The following is a 19,098-nucleotide window of genomic DNA, read 5'->3' as shown; positions in this document are numbered from 1 at the left end:
AGAGCGCTGCACCTCTTCAGGGCCCACTTGGACCTACTTCAAACATGAAACCTGACCTGAACAAGTGTTTAAAGGTTTATTAGACACTAAAGGAAAACAGAGAAGCTCATAAAACCCCAAACTGTGGGAACTTGGACAAGGAGCAGCCAGAAATACTCTTTACTCTTACTTTTAAGAAAATTTTTAGTGTGGATCTAATACACCATCATAATGGCATAAATGTCTTAAAAACTCTTAAATGTGACTTTCTGAATGCTGCAGATATGCTGATAGGAATAAAATTATGAGAATAAAGTCATAATATCACGACTTTATTCTTATAACATTATGACTTTATTCTCGTGTCATTTAAACTTTATTCTCTCGATACTGTGACTTTATTCTCATAATATTACAACTTTATTCTCGTACGACTTTATTCTTGACCTTATTCTCATAATTTTATCTTTTACCATTTATTTAACATAGCCTGAATACACTGTTGTAATAGTATTAAAAGTATTAAATTTGACTTTCTGAATCTAGAAAGAACAAATAAATTTTTAGGTAAAAAATCTTGGAAATTTCTCAGTTTGAAAAGTTTAACATTTTCTAGAAAAAAAGGAATTTTTTAGATTAACCTCAGAAATGTTCTAGGAAAAACATGAAAATTGTTTGAAAACAAGTTGAAAGTTTTTACCTTTTGAAACTAAGAAATTTCCATGTTTTTCTCAAATATTTTTAAGATTAATCTCAAAATCAGTTTTTTTGACAGATCTTAGCTCCTTTTATATTTTTTCAATCAATAATTGCCCCACTACCTTTTTCACACTTTTTAATACTTTTTTTTACACAAGGGGTTCCTCCGCTGGAGGTGGGCGGGGCTTCAGGCATGGCTGAATCGGAAGTCCCGCCCACTCGAAGCCCCGCCCACCGGGACGCACCGGGAGCTGCAGTTTGGAGCTGAGCCGGTAATCAAGCCAAACGCTCCTCCTGCAGCTGCGACTAAACTTTTCTCTTTGTTCCCGTGTGCACGGGTCCGACCCGACCCGGTCCGCTCGGCTCGGTCCGGTTCTGAAAGTTTGTGAGCAGAAGTTTGCGGAGCGGCGGAGCTCCGGGGATCCGCTCGGTTGGACCCGAAGGTTACATAAGAGCAGACATAAATCCTGAATGAGCTCCGTGTCCGGCGCCGCGCCGCTCCGCGCGTAAACGCGCCGCCGAGTTCAGATTGCAGCTGAAAAGCGAGTACGCACGGTTCTGACCCGGTTCTGACTGAGTGAAAATGAAAGTTTGGAGCAGGTTTTCCCCCGTGGATGCACGCTCGGAGTATTTTCCTGACTTTAGATTGTGGAGCGTGAAGCCGCGCGTCCTGACGCTGAATGGGATGGATGATCGTGTGAGCGGCGGAATGAAGCCAGCCTGCTGTAAATAAGACTCCCTGCTCCTCTCTCTGGATATAAAGTGACTGAAGAACGGTGATTTTTTTGTCTTTCATGAGCTTCGGTTCTGGTTCGCGAACAGCTGAACCGAAGAGACGCGGATGCTCGCCGCGCCGCCGCTCATGGCGCGCTCCGGGCGGCCGCCGCTGCTGCCACCGCCGCCGCTGCTCGGGCTGTTGCTGCTGCTGCGACTCTGCTGCGCCGTTACCGACGACCGGCTCATCTCGGACCGGTACGCGGTCTACTGGAACAGCACCAACCCCAGGTAAGACCCAACAAAGACCCGGACTGGCCCGTTAATCCGAACTCTGCACTCCCTGGAGGAACGGATTCGGATCATGATCTGAGGTCAAATTTGATCAGAAAACAGTTTTGGGAATCAACTTTAAATTGGAAAAGTTTCCTTAAATCAACCCAAATATAAATCGTTAAGTTCTGGAGAAATGAAACTGTGTGCTGCAGGGTCTTTGCAGTGCAGATAAAAACTCAAAATGCCTCCCAGATGTTAGAAACTGCAGCTTCAGCTCCAATTTTAAAGCCTCTGGTTCTGGTTGGCACCAGAAACCTGAACGGTTCTGATCCAACAGGTGAAATTTGTCCGTTTTTTACCTTTCAGCTCCATCTTGGACAAAATGTTGATAATTGATGTTGATGCAACTTGGAGAAAAACTTTCTCCCAAACGTTATAAATTCCCACTGAACAATTTAAATGTATTGCATAGAAAATTAATGAAGCATTTCTTTCTTTAAAAAATATTTGAAAAATCCATTTTTTTTCTCTTTCTCAATCTAGAAATTTAACCTTTGTTGCTGTTTTCAGTTCATAGCTTGATACATTTTGGTTCTGATCTGTTGGTTCCATATTTTCTTACTACTCTGGTTATGTTTGACCAAAATTTGCAGGGAAATCTGTAATCATTTGATATTAACTGATGTTGCTTACATTTTAACAGTTAATGTTTTTTTAATCTGTAATAAGGGAAAAATGGCTTCTCGCCGCAATGACCGGCTCAAGGTGACATCTTGTTTGGTCCAAAGATCTAGAATATTTGATTTATGGGAAAATGTGACCCAAAATAATGAACAAGAATCAAATAAATCAAACTTTTATGTATTTTTGTAATTAATAATGGCTCTTTAAAGGAAACCGTAGCCAGAGATTTTTTGGGTCAGTTAATGAACATTTTTTATACCAAAATATCAAATGTTTCCCATTTTCAGTGAAGGTTAGCGGTTTTTGTTTGGTTCTGAGTTGCTGGTTCAGCAGTAAATCTGAGGACGTCTTCGTGGTTTGTGGGAAATCGCAGTTAATTTTTCGGCAAGTCGACGTTGATTCGCTCGCATGTTTTGGCTACGTTCGTCAGTTCAGACTCCAGCTGTTTCTAACTGCTTCAGCACAACAAAATAGTTTCTTTGTTTGCCAAAAAACTCGTTAAATTGTCTGGAACACATCTGATTTTTGTGCGACCTCTGACCTTCACTTGTAAATTTACATTTCCTCTCTTTTTTTTGTGCGCCTAGCAGCAGAGTGTCGTCCGTTCTGATTGGCTCCTCAGCTGGCCAATAGGAGGCGGCGGTGTTTTGCGGATTACTGCAGGATTATAATGTGAAGGTGTTACTAAGGAAAAATTTTTTGATTTGAGATTTTTTTTTAGATTTTCAAAAAAACTTTTTTTTTTTTCAAAATAAAAGCACGATAATGAGCCCAACAGAAAGCAGGAGAGTAAAGTTTTATCTGGAGAGTTTCTGCTGCAGGAAAAGCAGTTACAGGCCGTTCTCGTAAAGAGTTGCAGTGTGTGTTGGAGTGTGTGTGTTGGAGTGTGTGTGGTCCTCCAGATGTGAGGTTCTGGGTTTCCAGCTGCCTGATCGTTTGTGTCCCTGCTGCGTTCCTGTAATAACAAGGCAGAAAAAACCATTTTTCTCACTGGAGAATTAATATATTTGCGTCCAGGGAAGCATCGGTTAATTTATCGCTAATGGAAGTTCATGAAACACCCAGAAAGGATTCCTCCTTTCCGCCGCTAATCTGCAGCAGGAAATCCGTTTTCTATTAAACGCCACACGGAAAATTTCAGGAGGGGAACCTGCTGCTCGTCGCCCCGCCGTGACGGTTCTGTGGTTCAGCCCGATTAGGTCTCGATTAGAGGGTTTAAACTGCCGTTCTGTAACCGGTTCTGCTCAGGGGCGATTGAGAGATCCATTTAGGTTTGCAGGAACTTTGGTGTTGGCGGGTCGTTTGGGCCGAGCGAACAGAAACGGGTTGGGTGTCGTTTCTACACCTCAGACGTCCTTAAATATTCACTTTTTTTTTTTTTTTTTACTTTTTTTCACACATAAAAATTGCTTAAGCTCTAATTTAATGGAAAATAAAATAACATTAAAAAGAAAATTTGACAGATTAATTACTGAAATGTTTTACTTTTTTATCTAACAAAATTGTTAAACCGTCCTTCATATTTTTACAGTTTGCTTTTGGATAGTTTATTAGTGTTACTTTACAAATGAACGTATTTTCAGACATTTTATGTAAAACGTGTTATTTTTCAGCTTTCTAAATGACGAATATTATTTTAAATGAAGAATATTAATTTTGGCACTAGCGGCTTTCATTGGCAGGAAACGGGGAAGACGTGCAGCAAACGTCTCAACGTTGGGAATCGAACCCAAAACGGCCGTGACTGTGATCTGTACGGCTACACCACACCAACTTATTTCCATTAGTTTCTAAATATTTTCATTAGATCATTTGGTGTGTATCAAAAACTTAAACGTCAAAACTGACAAACTCTCCTCCAATAGTTTAAAAATATTCGGTTTGCACAGAAAATTGATTTTAACGTCGGTCAACTGAACGATTCCAAACAAAATTTTAAATTGTTTTAAGTTAAATTCACTGAAATATTAAATCCTGTCCATTCTGATCCTGATTTGTGTTTCTTTAATCCATTTTGTAATTTTAGGATAAAATCTCCCAGATTATAATGGATCATATTTTGAATGTTTTTGAAAAACCTATAATTTAAAAAAAAAAAGATCTGAAATAACATGAGCAGAGAAAAACCAATCAACGAAATAATTTTATGAATTATAAAATGGTTGAAGGGCAAATTAATCCCGAAATAGGTTTGAATTTTGTCTCAATTAAATAAAACTCAATGTACCACGAATCCTACACATCCTGCTGAGCCACGTCTTTGTCTTCAACGGATTTCTGGATTTGAATGAAGGAGACCAACTGTCATGAAGTTAACCACAGAATAAAAACAAAATTTACCAATAAATTCAGGTGTTACAAATATAAACATGCAGAATCAGAAAATGGCAGAAATATAAAAATAATCGCCTTTACGTTAAGGGCAAATACTGTGAAGTTAGTGCCTTTTTAAGTTAAACTGGGTCAAAGGTCATTGTGCTTCACATGCAACAAAAAGACATTTTCTGACTCATACTTGACGTCAAACTTGGAAATTTGCTGTTTTAAGACATTTTTGGAAACTTGCGTATTTTTAATGAGTCCAGTTTGTGTTAGCAAGCACCTTTACGAAGGAAGCTCAACTGCAGGCTAAAAATTTGCCAATAAAAATCCAGGAATCAGGACGGGGTCAGCTGGTAGAGCTTCGCTTTCTTGACTCAAACTGTCAAAATAAGGCGCATGGATGGATGCGTCTATCCATGCGCATAAGAAGAATGGATAGCGTGCATCTTCAGAAAAGTGTCTTCAACCGCTAACTTTGAACTTTGAACTAGTTTGCATAAATAAAATGGCTTTTTCTCTTACCAAAAATTGTAATTTTAAATTTAGCTTAAAAACTAATCAAAAATATTGATTTCTGCAGCTCTAATTACAACAATGGCTACAGAGGTTGCTTGTTTTATTAATGCATTCATCTGTAATTCTTATGAAAACGTGATTTATATGATAAATTTGATGTTTCTACTTAAACATACTTTGACTTTGTTGTCCACTCCACTCATGTTTTAATTCTTCTGATCCTTTCGTCTCATTGTGATTGGCTGATTTTATTTATTTATTTTTTTCCTGACCTCGAAGCTGCTCATAGTTCTTCTTCTTTCTTTTTTGCCGTTGCAGCAGTAATATTTTTGTATTGGCAGATTTAGGTCTAAGTTGCCACTTTTCTCTCTTCATTCATAAAAAATCTGCTTCCATTCATAAAAACACAGACCTTATAACTTCTGCTCCAAACATTTTGGCTTGTAGCTGTGAAATATATCCAAAAACAACTCAAATTTCCCATAATTTTATCATAAAGTTGTTTTGGGAACGTCAAAAGGTGCATCTAAACGACATTGATCGTGTTTTAGCGGTCTGTAATGGCCGCTGCCTGGACTCGCTCTGTAATCTGATGCCTGTTCAGTTTGTGCTAATTGAATCTTTCTGACCTTGTTGTTGGTTTCATGTGAAGTGTAAATTTATTTATCTCGTTCTGAGCTGCCTCCTGACACTTTCAGATCTCGGCAGTCGGATTATATGAGGAATAATTAGAGGTTTATTAGGAAATAAAGACAGACGTCCGATAGTTTTAGCTGATGAGATCGAACGTAGAATGACTAAAAAATTGTAACGTACAAATGCTTCAAAAATTTGCATCCTTTTCTCCTGTTGTTCGTGTTTCACTAAACGTGCAAACCGTCCGCTTCACTTCTGATTTCTCTACTCATCCATATGCCTCCATTTTTCCATCCTCGCAGGTTCAGTCTCTTGCCCCCTTTTTTCTTTTAGGGATTCGATGTTCATCCAGGCATCAAAATGGCCCCCAGCTCTTTGGCTGAAGGGCTTCACCACCACAACTCGCCCCAACAATAAAGAGGTGCACAGTATGGCTGTAAAATGGAGGGAAACAGTCAAAAACTGACAGAATCTGGTTTAAGCGTTTATGATGAAAGACAATAATATATTGATATACTTCAGAATATTGATCCAGAGTTATCACTATGAAGTTAGATAATGGCGTTCTTTCTCGTTTAAGCTGTTGGACATCCAGTTTCCTGTATTTTCACACTGCAGATAATCTACTTCAGCATCTTTCTCTGATTTTAACATGTAAAACTAAATGAAAACTTTTATTCATGATGCACCAAAGCAGATTGGTCTCCTTTCCCGTCATCTCCAAGAGCTAATCACCAAATCAAAAACACAAAAAATTTGGATTTTCAGTTTACAATTTTGTATGAAAACCAGGAATTTCCAGTTACGAAACGTAAAGAAATTCTTAAATAAAGTGAGCATAAAGCTGGGGTCCCCATGTTAGATTTGGGACAGCATAGAGATCCACTGATCCGATATTGATCGCGATATCGAAATAATATAGGATATAGATATAACTTATTAATGTTTTTTTGTATGTCTGAGTGACTCTTTTTGAATGTTACTCCAGTCTCTGCCCTCAAATACTGTCAGGATTACAGATCTAAAAAACTAGAAGAATTATAGATTCTCCCTTTAAACGATGGATACATTTAATGGTGGATAAAACAAACATATAGTAACTTATTTTCAGAGATTTGTTTTATGTTAATTGTATTCAAGAGGAAGCCTGAAAAGCAGAAACTTGCAGACAATTTGGTTGTATTTATTTATTTTTTTAACAGACCTACATTTCCATTTTGTTTTTTGGTTTGGGACGTTATTAGGAGACACACGATCTAAGAAAACCAGAAGTTGGGATAGTTCAACGATTGCTTGATTGGCGGACCGCCATTTGTGACCAATAAACACAAATGGGATTATTTTTTTCTACCGTATTTTGTTCAACAAGTTTGCATTTTGTGTTTTTCTTGTGTAATTTTGACTAAATGTTAAAACAGAAGCCATCAATTGTAGTCAGATTTTTAATGTTTTTCTGTTTCTGTTCACAAGAGACTGTCCAATGTTTTATACCCATTAAAATAACTGAGTCTGAACAGAGAAATTGCGAGGAAAATGTGATGATTGTTTTGCATGGTTTTGAGTCAGAACCAGGCGAAGGAAGAAGCTGGGTTTAAAACTTTGTGTTATAAGCAAATATTTCTTGCAAAGCGTTTCTTGTATCCATTTAAATGTTTGAATCTGCTTCCAAATGTCGGAATCCAGCAAATGTTGGATTCCATGCTGTTCTCAGACACCCTTTCCTTTTTCAGTGACGTCTGTCAAAACAAAATCCTTCTTTTTTAAAACGTTAGAGACACAATAAGAAGTCTTTTCCCTCCTCCCCGATTCCACTCGGCTCAGGTTTAACGCTGTTCTCTGCAGGAGGGCCGGCTGCTTTCCCATCTGATTTTTATTTAAATGTTCCTGTAAGTAGCTGAGTGTCTGTCTGTGGTTTGTGTTTACTGTGTTTTCTATTTTAATCCAGTCTGATCTCATTTATTCTGTCACTGAGTCATTTCACTAATGTCAACATCTTTCTGGGAACAGAAAGAAAGTCAGAAACGCCTTAATTATAAAGAAATCAAAGTGGCACTTGATGAGTTTTAGTATCAAAAACTGTTTTCAGTCATAAAAATCCAGTGATTCAGAACCATATTGTCCACAAAAGGCCAGAAAATAATTAAACAGCATATATGGAAAGCTCTAGTAACAGATTTTCTCTGTTTAAAAGAATCTCTAAATAAAATAAATTATTTGCTTCAGATTACAAAAATCTAAAACGAGACAAAATTCCTAAAAATAAAAAAATTAAATATTTGACAATTTATTGTTAAAAAAAATCTGTCAAGCAATTTTTTAAAAATCAAAAATCTAACACCTAACGTGTTGTTAAAATATGTACAGAAATAGAAATGTGACGGATCTGATTGCCTTGTGTGAGAACTACTGTTTAGTCATACAATTAGCATTTTAAAACATCTGCATGAAATTTATTTTTTCACCAAACTTAAATAACAAACTTCCCCATATTGGCCGGTTTGGACCAGTTAGTCACTGGACAGAATGAAGAGTTGTTAACCCTGTTGTCTCATAAATCAGGAATTTGGGAGGCTTTTGAGGAAAAATGCCAAATTCTCTTTTTTCAGCTTTGAATCTAGCCATATAAAGCTTAAATGTGTTTTTTTCCACAGTGGATGGTTGGAAATAAGCAGCCAGGCTTTTTGCAGCATATTGGTAAGGTCGTGTGATGGAGTGTGAGAGTTCCCTGAAGGCATGCATAGAGCTCCCCCAGCGAGGTTGTGGTGGTTTATTATTTCGGTGGCAGCGTTTCTGGGTCCTGGGCGAAGCGTAGCGTAGTGTGCTGACAGCTGTGGCAGCAGATCCATGATGTGGAGCCTGCATGCGTGGCTGGACCTTCAGGAAACTGAGCCACAGATTCAGGGAATCCCATCAACGCAGCATTTAGCGGTGTGCCAAATAATCAATTTCCATAAAAATGGCGATTCGCGTTTACTGCGATATACAATAGATATAAAATGTCCCAAAATCAATTTTGAAAAAATAAAACAAATTTGTCGACTGCCGTCCTCCATTTCGTAAGTAAAACTTAGTTTTATCACAATACTATTTTGAGAACAATAAGTGACAATAATATTAACTATTTATTATTTCCTCTTTAAGTAATTGTACTGTTGCGACTGTGTGTCAGTAATTATTGTGCCACAAACACTGCTCTTAAAAAATATAAAAAAATATTCCCATTTCTAATACACTTCTTTAGGACACCAGTCATGTAAAGAAGTATGAATCTGAATTTAATTATATCTTTGAATTTATCTTTATTTGTTGATTGTCTTTTTTGAACAAACAGTGGAGAAATTTGTAAAACTATCAATGCCAACAATACGGACAGTTGTGGGGTTTAAACAACAGTAATAAGCTTCACTATGTTCAAGGTCCTGTTCAGAACAACTACAGGACAATTCAAATAAACCACACCAGCTGTTATGCTAGCTACCACATTAACTACTGCACTAGCTACCATGCTAGCTACTATGCTAGCACTATGCTAGCGCTACGCTAGCTATCACTACAAGAAAGTGACATAAAAAAGAAACGAAAGGAAAATTGGAAAAAGGAGAAGAAAGAATGAAAACGGAAGATATAAAAGTAAAAACAAACCATAAATATGACAAAGTTCAGTGGCATTAGCTCCCTATGCATCACATGTACCTATCTGACCTGTTTGTGACATCACTATGTCTTAGTGTTGCCTGTAGGTGTCGCCATTTCGGTGAAAAACCTTTCAGGTTAGATAATAAATCTAAAGGACGCATCGTAACACAAAAGACCTGATTCTTATTCTTAGCGATTCATAACATTTCAATTAACTTCGTGATTATCTCCACCCTCCCAGAGCTAAGAGAGAGCTGCTACCTGTCGTGACCTCGATGGTTTTCCAGCTTAGCGTAAAACCATCTGTTTTTGTCCCGCCTCCAGTCGAAACATGTAATGAGGTTTCAAAGCATTTCCTTTAGTTATTAAACTCCAAGTCGTTAATGAATGTCACGCTAATCAAATCCTCATGTTTGAGAATCATCAGCGTTCGTATAAACTTTATCTTCCACTCCTACGAGTTGCTGCCTGTTGAAATCGTCGCTGTTAAAGTTAAAGAAGAAATTAAATGTTCAGATCAATCAGTGTTTCTCTCCTGCAGATGTTTTTCCTCAGACTGAAGATCTTTGTGTTGGTTTCCTCCACCAGACTGGCTGTTCAGTCTGAGGTTAAATGAAACATTTTTTGGTTATGGCTCGACTCTGTCTCACTAAATAGAATTATGAGGAAGTAAAACGGTCCTCTGTTACCGCTGCGCCGCCTCCCTCAACCCAAAACCCCCAAAAATGTTAACTTCATTAAGGTTCCCTCAAAGCGGAGAGAGACCTCCAGAAAATGTCCTGAGGCCGCCGAAGGGATCCGGGCGAGAAGTTCCTGATGGATTCAATAAAACCAACGTGTGAGGCTGGAAAACACGAGTTCACGCTCAAACGAGTCACTGTTTCTGCACCGAAGGGACCGCAGAGTTTAACAACATACTGTAATAAAGGCAGTTTGATCTTCTTACATCTGAAATAAAATTGGAAAATGTATGCAGGAATTTAAGGTTAAACCTTGTAAGAATGCAAGAAAAATAACTCTTCATTACATTCAGACCTTAGCTGTTGTAGTGCATCGAAGGTCTTCGTCATCGTCTTCTCTCTGATTGGTCAGTTTAAATTTTCCCTCAACCAACCAGGTTAAAATGTAAAGGTGGGAGAGAAACTCTCATTTGGGAACTTAAAGGAATTGTATCGTGTAAAATCAACTTTTTTATAATGTTTTTCACTCATCTAAAACAATCCTGGAGTGTTGCTTTGATTCTTTCCTACATGTTTCAGAAATCCTATAATCTCCATGGCAACCATTCAGCTGTGCAAAACGCTCGGGTAGACCTAGCACCGCCTTCCAGACGCAGGCCCTCCCCCACTCAGCTCCTTCAGACTAGCCAGCAGCAATTAGCAAACACCTGATGGAGCTGCTGAGGTCATTATAGGAGCTGCTGCTCAGAGCAACGCTGGTAAAACGTTGTGAAAGGGTTAATAGAGAAGCCATGTTGTGACGACATCCTGAAGGCAGAGCTTCAGAAAGAGCAGGAGGTTTTAAAGAGACAGAGACCTAATTACAAAGTCAGATTTCTTAAGTCATATTTGATACGTGTAGCATTTTCATAACAACTGAAGGTAACATAAGTGGCTATAAAATGGTTTTATGTGCCTGGAAAACATGATACTGCCTCTTTAAGAGTCATACAGTGCGTGTAGTATTCATACCTGAGGAACTGTTTAATCTACAGGTGAGAGTTAGCATCACTGAAACCCAATGTTTATCATTTTGATATGAACTCACAGTTATGCATTTGCACAAAAATATGCAGGGATCCGTTGATTTTGTGGGAATTTCTGTGATCGCAGAATTGTGAATAACTGGAGGGACTGATTGTGATTTGGCATCTGGAGACTAGAGGGCCACTTGGAAAGCTACGGCGGGCCACATTTGGCCCATGGGCCATGAGTTTGACACATGTGGTTCCGATGATTGTTGATGCGAGGATTCAGGTGTTTTGTTGCAGGTCTCTCTGGTTTAGGCATATCTGTGTATTAGAATGGCGTAGTTAAAGACCAGACCCAAGGCTGAATCTGGAATCAGTGATAAATGATGCTCAGTTATCTTTTTTATTCAATCTGGCTGAGTTTGAGTTGTTTGATAAAGAAGATACGGACAAAAACTCGAGTCTCCAGATGTTCAAATTTAGTTGAGACGAAATCCCGAAGGAGGAAAAACAAAACGTTGTCAAACGTGAAGCGAATAATCCATCGTTCTCCTTCCACTCCACAGCGAAGCTCAATTTATGTCCCCAAATCCCAGTGAAATACAACACAGATGGTCTGAAATGTGGAAAAATAAAAAGGTTGAGCACTTTCACTGAGAGACTGTTTCATTTAATCATTTTTAATTTATGAAATACATTAATTTCAGAGAATAAAAAAGATTTAATTTGAGTTTAAAATCAGTAATAATGTATGAATAGTGATCTAAAGCAGGGGTAGTCCAAAGTGCGGCCCGGGGCCATTTGTGGCCCTCAACTCCAGTTTAAGAAAGATATGTTAGTGTTACTAAACTTTTATTTTTATGTCAGCAGAAAATTATTAGACATTATTTTCTTGCAATAGACAAAGTATTTGTTTTTACAGCCAAACTTTAATAATAAGTAAAACGACGTTTATCCAGAGATTTTTACTCAAAAGACGACTTTGCTGCATCAAAATCAGCTTTTCCATAATTTATTAAACTCAGCTAAATATAGCGATCGTTTTGAAAGAAATTCTGTTATTGTAACTGAATAAATTGTTTTTATACAGAAAATGTGCAAAATCTTTTAAAAATATTTTTTAAGTTTTGGATTTACAGAGAATAGAGAAAATTGGACAACCTTTTTTGTTTTTCTTGGAATATTTTTGACTCTGATTTTTTTTTTTTCCCCAGGTGACAAAAAATTTGGACACCCCTGATCTAAAGTTTTTAAATCTTGATGAGTGTTGATTGAGTTGTTGCCACTGATTTCTCTACTGTTTGTTGGTCGTTAATTGGTTAATTGTTTGTTAATCGTTTGTTAATATTTCGTCATGTCTGACTGGTTAGCAGCATGCTAACGCCCCTCAACCGCCTCTCCATCTGAAAACGACTCCAAGGTGATGTGGCTGTACTGGTTTCTGGAGTTTTTCTCCCAGTTTGGCCCCAGTTTGGTCTGCCTGCAGCTCCGCACCGCTGGAGGAGAAAATGGCGGCCGGTTTGGTTCAGGAAAAGAAAGCGGTAACGCATCACTGCAGCCGCCATTTTGTTAAGCCGGGGTCAGATTCCCCCCTCCTCTGAATGAAACTTCCCTGAAACTTTACTCTTTTTTATTTACTGTTTTAAAATCTTTTTTTTGGATTGCTCTAAAAATGAGCCCAAATTTCGGTTGAAGTTTAAGTCTATTTATTGTTTGTGTCGTTTTTTTCAGTCAAAATTAAAGAAAAAAATACATTTGTACTGAAAAAGGTGAACAATATTTAAACTCCTGTCATTGTGTGGACCGACGGTAGAAGCACAAGCTTCACTTTTTTATACTCAAAGCATCATAAAAATGAAAAACAATCTTTTGGCCCATAAAACATATTAAAGAAAAAAAACACAAAATATTAAAGTTTGATAAAAAATAAAAACGTTTTATGAAATTCAGTCTGTAGAAAAGAAAACGATTAAACCTCATAGCATTTGTTTAGCGAGGACGTTCATAATTTTTTTTATTTTAAAAATGAAAGACAATTTTTTACTCTTGAATTCCTGAATCTCTTTAACTGAAGTACGGTTGTTTTTAATATTCGTCCTAATCTTTAACTATTTTTAGTAAATAATTTTCACTGTTTTCTTTATTTTGAGCTGCTTCTGTTTGAACCTTGGAAGGAGTTTATAGTAACCGGTTAATCATAAAGTTTTAAAGTGTCAGACGCAGATATAATTCACCTTCTGGTGTTTTGTTTGTTTCATACGAGTTTATCCAGATCTCCTCAGTAATTCTTGTATGGAAGTAATTTCAACATTTTCATATTTTTTTGTCTTGAAGGTTGGAGTAACATGTCGGAGATCCTGAATTTGAATCCGAGTTAATAAAAAGAAGTGATAAATCGTGGAAGAGTGGCACAGTTTGTGCGTAAATGAGCGGTTGTTTGGGTTATTGAAGCACGTTTAGCTCTTCATTACAACCTCGTAATTCTCGGCAGGCTTTATCGCCTCTGTCATCTGGATCCAGAAAGGAAACCGAGACGAGTCGGTCCCAGAGAGACGCGGCGGAGTGAAACACATGTGGGCTGTTAATTATGTCGCTGCTGCTGCTCTAATAAGACGTTTTCTTCGTGACGGAGCTGAAAATGGCCGAGCGCTCGCTTAGTCTCCCAGCTCATTCAGTTCCACCAGGAAGTGTTGCAGTATGGAGGACAAAAGCTGACATAATTAGCAATAAAAGCAGAAATATACTTATTTTTTCTTTTTCTTGCATATGTATTTTTGATGATACATGCATATTTTGACAAATGTATAAGGAAAAGGAAAAATAAGGTAGATTTCTTGACAAAAACGCATGTAAGGAAAAACAATATATATATATCTCTGCTTTTATTTTCAATTTTGTCAGTTTTGGTCCTCCATATTTCAGCTCTGATTTATTATTTTAAAAAATCCTGGGTTTTTTTCTAACATTTCTTCATGTAAATTTGCTTTTTCACCTTTTTATTATGACTTTTGGAAATGCTTCAGATTTTTAATAGCAAACCTTAAAGTGAATTTAAAAATGAAAATAAATTTTTCCAAGGTTAGATGCAGTTATTAGTCCTAATGGATGATCACTGTCACTTACATTAAATCCCAGGCTGGCAGGTGTCTGTGTGGTTTTAAGATGGAACCACTTCAAGCTGCTGAATTACTTTCTGTCCTCCTGTTCCTGTGGTTTCAGTCTGTTTTAGGATACAAATAGAGATTTCTGCTAATTTACTGCATAAAATAAACCTTCAACACCTCCTGCTTTCAGGCAGATGCACATTGAGGATTTTATCTGCTTTTATTTCATAGCAGTAATGTTAGAAGTCGAGCCGAGTTTTGCCTTCACTTTGCCCGTTTTTCCAACACGCCGTCCTTCAAAGTGACGACAAAGTGAAGCACCGTTAACCACGCAAACAAAATATTTTCTGTCAATGTCTTAAACCTGATCCTAACCAGAACCATGACCTTTAACCCCAACTGTGAACACGACTTTCTTTTTGTCGACGACGTTGAATTTAAAGCTGGAAGCCGAACACAACATCCATCATCCGTTGTCATCAAACGGTGATCAAGAGAGACCAGTAAACCTGAAAGTCATATTTTTGGTGTTGGTTAGGAAGCCGGAGTCTCCAGAAAACATGCAAGACCCCAGGCCAGGACGCGGCTACCGACTAGAAGTTTATTTCTATCACACATTTCAGCAACCAGGCCGTTCGAAACAGCAGGTATTAAACAGCAATAGATATTACATTGGCTCAAAAACCATCATCAAGCAAATATATATCATATATATTGACCAATTCTCCAGTTTTTATGGTTCAGAATAAACTCTAACCAGCTTTGATTTTCATCTAGAGCTAAAGGAACTCAGTGTTTCGGCTGTTTTGGAGTTTTTTGGAGGTTTCTTCCAGATTTGTGAAGCATAGAAGCTGAATGCTGCTCCTCTGTGTTTGGTTCTGGATGCAGAGCAGAACCAGAACCAGATGTCTATTATCTATAAACTGATGATAAAACTTGAGGGATTGATTAATGTGATTTAGCAGTATAAAGATAAAAACTGCTTTAATTGACAAAATAATATTTAAACATTTATTTCCGTGAAAACGCCTCCATGTTTAAGAAGTTTACTGAAATGTCATTGACTCCAGTAGATTCCTGATTTTCTTCATTTCATCATAACTTGAAGTCATTAATTGTCTCTTATTCCTTGTTTAAACAGAAACTTCTAATAAATCGTAATTTGCTCCAAACCAGGTGATCAGATTTAACTGAAGTGCATTTAAAGGCGTTTCTTTCGACTTGTTTGGAAACAGCAGTGATGTGATGTAACGACGTGTAACAGAAGCAAAGTTTGCTTTCACTGGAGAGTTTTAAGCCTACAGAAAACGCCAGTTAACACGTTTTCATCTCCTGGTTTGCACTGAGTAAACTGTGAGGGAGTCAACATGGTTTCTATGACAAAAGTAGAAGTTCGGGAAGATAAAACCATTCCACTGTCCTGATCGTGGAGGACAGTAAAGATCTGAGTCAGGAAGTCTTTGAACCATTTCCTGTCACACGGCGGCGTCCATGTTGGTTCAGAACACATTGGTGTTTATAGAGTCACTACAAAGAAAGTACACCCCAAAGAAAGTACACCCCAAAGAAAGTACACCCCGTCTAATTGTAGGTAAAAATGATCCAGGTTTTAAAATGGTGTGAATTTAACCCAAAGTGTCTTTAATAGTGCTACAACTAACAGTTATTTTAATAATCTATTGATACACAGTTCATCTATTGATTATTCGTGTATTCTAACGATTAATTTGATTTTCAGAAATGGGCTCATTCTGCAGAATTTCCATTAAGCCTTTTTAATACAATACTAGAAATACTTTGAAAGATGCAGATAAAAAATTTAAATCCTTTTAAAATCCCAAAATAAAAATAACACTGCCTAAAATTCAATAACATCGTTATTCCTTCTGTGAACGTGAAGAGGTTGCTCAGAGGTTTGGGTGGTTTGACTCGGAGCAGAGAGATGGAGCAGATGATCAGCTTTGGTTCCCAATAAAACTCTGGACTCTGGTTCATCAAGTTAAGCTGAGTTAGTCAGAAACCTGATCATGATCCGTTTGTGGAGACGTGAAGAACAGGCAGCGGAGTCGAACCTCTAAAAACCTTCAAATCAACTTTATTTCCTTTCATTTGTCAAGTTTCCTCATGTCTGCTGTCACAAGCCAGAGATCCTCCCTCAGGACCTGCTGACACTAATGCTGATATTTTGCAAAACGCAGATTTTCTGCTGCGCTTGGATAACTTGGCTTTCCATTGTGTGGACTGTTGGAACCTCTGAGCTACCTGGACATCTGGAGAAAATTAAAAACTGATACAGGGACCAATTTCACACTCACTCAGTGTTGCTTCTGCAAAGAAACCACAACTTTAGGACCATATTTATGGCTTTTTCCACGTCCCACACTTTGTCCTGACTTTGTTTCCATTAAACTTCGATTGTAGCAGGAAAAAGTTGATGGATGAGAGCAAAGGATAAATGATGGTAAAGGAAATGGTTATGAATTCTTCAGAAAACACTTTAGCCAAGCCCGCTTTGAGTTTTTCACTTTAATGGTTGTTACAGATGCTGATTTCTTTCAAAAGAGGAGGAAATAATAAATGTTTAAAACGGTAACCTGAACCGTGGAGTTGGATGTTTTCCTGGTTCAACAGTCTGTGGTGTGTTGGTTCGTTACCAGACCTGTAAGGTTTAAATCAGCTGAGCAGAGACGCCTCTGGCCTACAGCATCGCGTTGGTCCAGATGTCCGTCCTGCAGTGACAGGAATCCTTCGTGTTTCTTATCGACACATTGCAGCGTGACGTCACGCCTGATGCATGACAGAAAATGACGCAGTGCTGATCGTCAACTCTGCAGCAACTTCATGACAAGGTCAGGAAAAGGTTTTGGGGAGAGGGAAGTATTCCTTAAATGTGATGAAAAGGTTTGATTATTTCACTTATAACATTATAAAAACCTTCAGTGGGACCAGAGCTGTTTAAGAATCAGCACTGGTTCTTAAACACTGCTATTATTTATTATTAATAAGAAATGATTTAAAACGAGCTGAAAAGTTACTTTTAAGATATTTGTGTGATAAATTAGACCAAATACTTTGTTTTTTCAGTGTATATATTGTAACTTTGCGTTTACCGCCTCCATTTCATGATTGTACTTTTCGTCGTGTTTGATCCTAAATGCTTCCATTTGATCATTTGTTGCTGTTGCACCTGAACATTGATTACGTTTCTGATCTGATTTGTTAATTCTGGTGTTTTTGTGGATCTGCTTGTTGAAACTTTGTCTGAATAATCTCTGCTTTCCCAGCAGTTGGTTTTTGCGTGGATGTGATTTTTTCCTCGCGTTTCCGTCTGACTCTTATTGTTCTGCAGAAACAAACAAAGAAAACCAAATAATTATCACTGTTGTTCCTGGAAATCCTCCACCTCGTCTCAGATAAGCGTGGCGTTCTGTCAGCCGTGATGGGCGCTCTGCAGATCATCCAGGCAGCAGGAAACGCTCCTCTTTCTTCTCTCCCCCCTCCCCCACCTCTTTCCTGTTGGCTGCATGGACCAATGGCGTGGCGGCGCGGCGTCGGGGGGAGAGGTTTCTGTCAGAGCCGCTCCTCCAGTTATTTTTACATTCTCTCCTCCTCGTGTCTCAGCACTTCATCATGCTTTCTGCTCCCTGCTCATACATTTTAATGTCTGACCCACATTTCACTAGATACACACACACACACAGAAACGCCGGGGAAACTTTGAAGTCTTGGCTCAAGCACACAGAGGTGGAGGGAGGAGGGTGAAAAGCTGCAACCTTTCACTGTTTTCTGATGAAATTTGCCCTGAGAAGCATCAGAAGCAGCAAAGCGGGTCACATCAGGAGACGAGATTTTCACTTGTCTTGTTTGTCTGAGCTGCAGAAATGCAGCTACAAATCAGTGTAAAAACAAACAAAAAAACTACAATCCCCAGCAGAGCGTCTCAGTTTCATCTGTGTCCAGAACGACCGGGTCTAGAGATTCCCAAAGCGTCCAGAAACAACGAGCCGAAGACCTGAGATTATTTCCAAATAAGCATTTTAAAGTGTTTTTTATGGGGCGCTTTAGAACAAAAACTGCAGGGATTAAAGCAGGCAGCATGACCGAAATCAGTCTTTCATCAAATGGAGGCGTGATTTTATTTTTTCCTCGTAAGTCAGCAACACCTGAAGCAATCTTTAAAATCCTCAAAAATATATAGTTTTTCTATTGATACATTATTGGTCAGGCACAGAAAAAGCATCCATCAGGTGCAGCTTCTGCAAACAGAAATGTTTCACTTTTACTTGATTTTCTCATATTGTTGCAGAGATACTGACTGACTGGATGAAAGAAAATGTAAATATTTATATAAAAACATTAAATGATGAAATAATTCAGGTCACAGAAAACGTAAGATCAGCAGGTTTTCGCCTGAAAGCTTCATTTCCATCAGGTTCAGGTTCCAGTTTAAAAACATTTTTGGTTTTAATCCAGAGATTAATCGTAATAATTTAATGATTTCATCTTGACCTCCATTATTTTTATTTTTACCTCTAACCTGCCTCTTTCTGTGTTTCTGCATCCATTAGTGTCACTTAATATGCATTTATCGTACATAAAATGCCCCATATGTTAGTATTAATTCTTTTTAAATTGACGTAAAATGAAAAGAAACGTCAAAGCGGAGGATGAAGAATTCAGCGTCTGTTTTAGTTCCTCTGATTCACGAGCAAACGCAGAGCTGTGTTGGAAAGATTTTTAAACATTCATCAGAAAACAAATTAAGAACCTTAAGAGTGATTAATGTAGAAGAAGAATTAAATAAATTCAATATTCAGCTCAAACTGCTCTGAGTTTTCAGTT

General features: G+C 38.0%; 1 protein-coding gene across 1 annotated transcript in view; it reads left to right on the top strand.

The window, feature by feature from the left end:
- The first annotated feature begins 782 nt into the window (after positions 1 to 782).
- Positions 783 to 19,098, top strand: part of efna2b (ephrin-A2b) — a 91,676-nt gene continuing 73,360 nt past the window's right edge. The window contains exon 1 of the mRNA XM_088004714.1: positions 783 to 1,683. Coding sequence (XP_087860840.1) covers positions 1,520 to 1,683 — 164 coding nt within the window. The 5' untranslated portion in view covers positions 783 to 1,519. The remainder of the gene's footprint in view (positions 1,684 to 19,098) is intronic.

The sequence above is a fragment of the Poecilia mexicana genome, unplaced genomic scaffold (assembly GCF_051168715.1).
Source record: "Poecilia mexicana isolate PSO_F unplaced genomic scaffold, ASM5116871v1 scaffold_4, whole genome shotgun sequence".
In the NCBI taxonomy this organism is placed as follows: domain Eukaryota; kingdom Metazoa; phylum Chordata; class Actinopteri; order Cyprinodontiformes; family Poeciliidae; genus Poecilia; species Poecilia mexicana.
The sequence above is the reverse complement of the archived record's forward strand: the minus strand, read 5'-3'. Positions and strand labels throughout refer to the sequence as shown.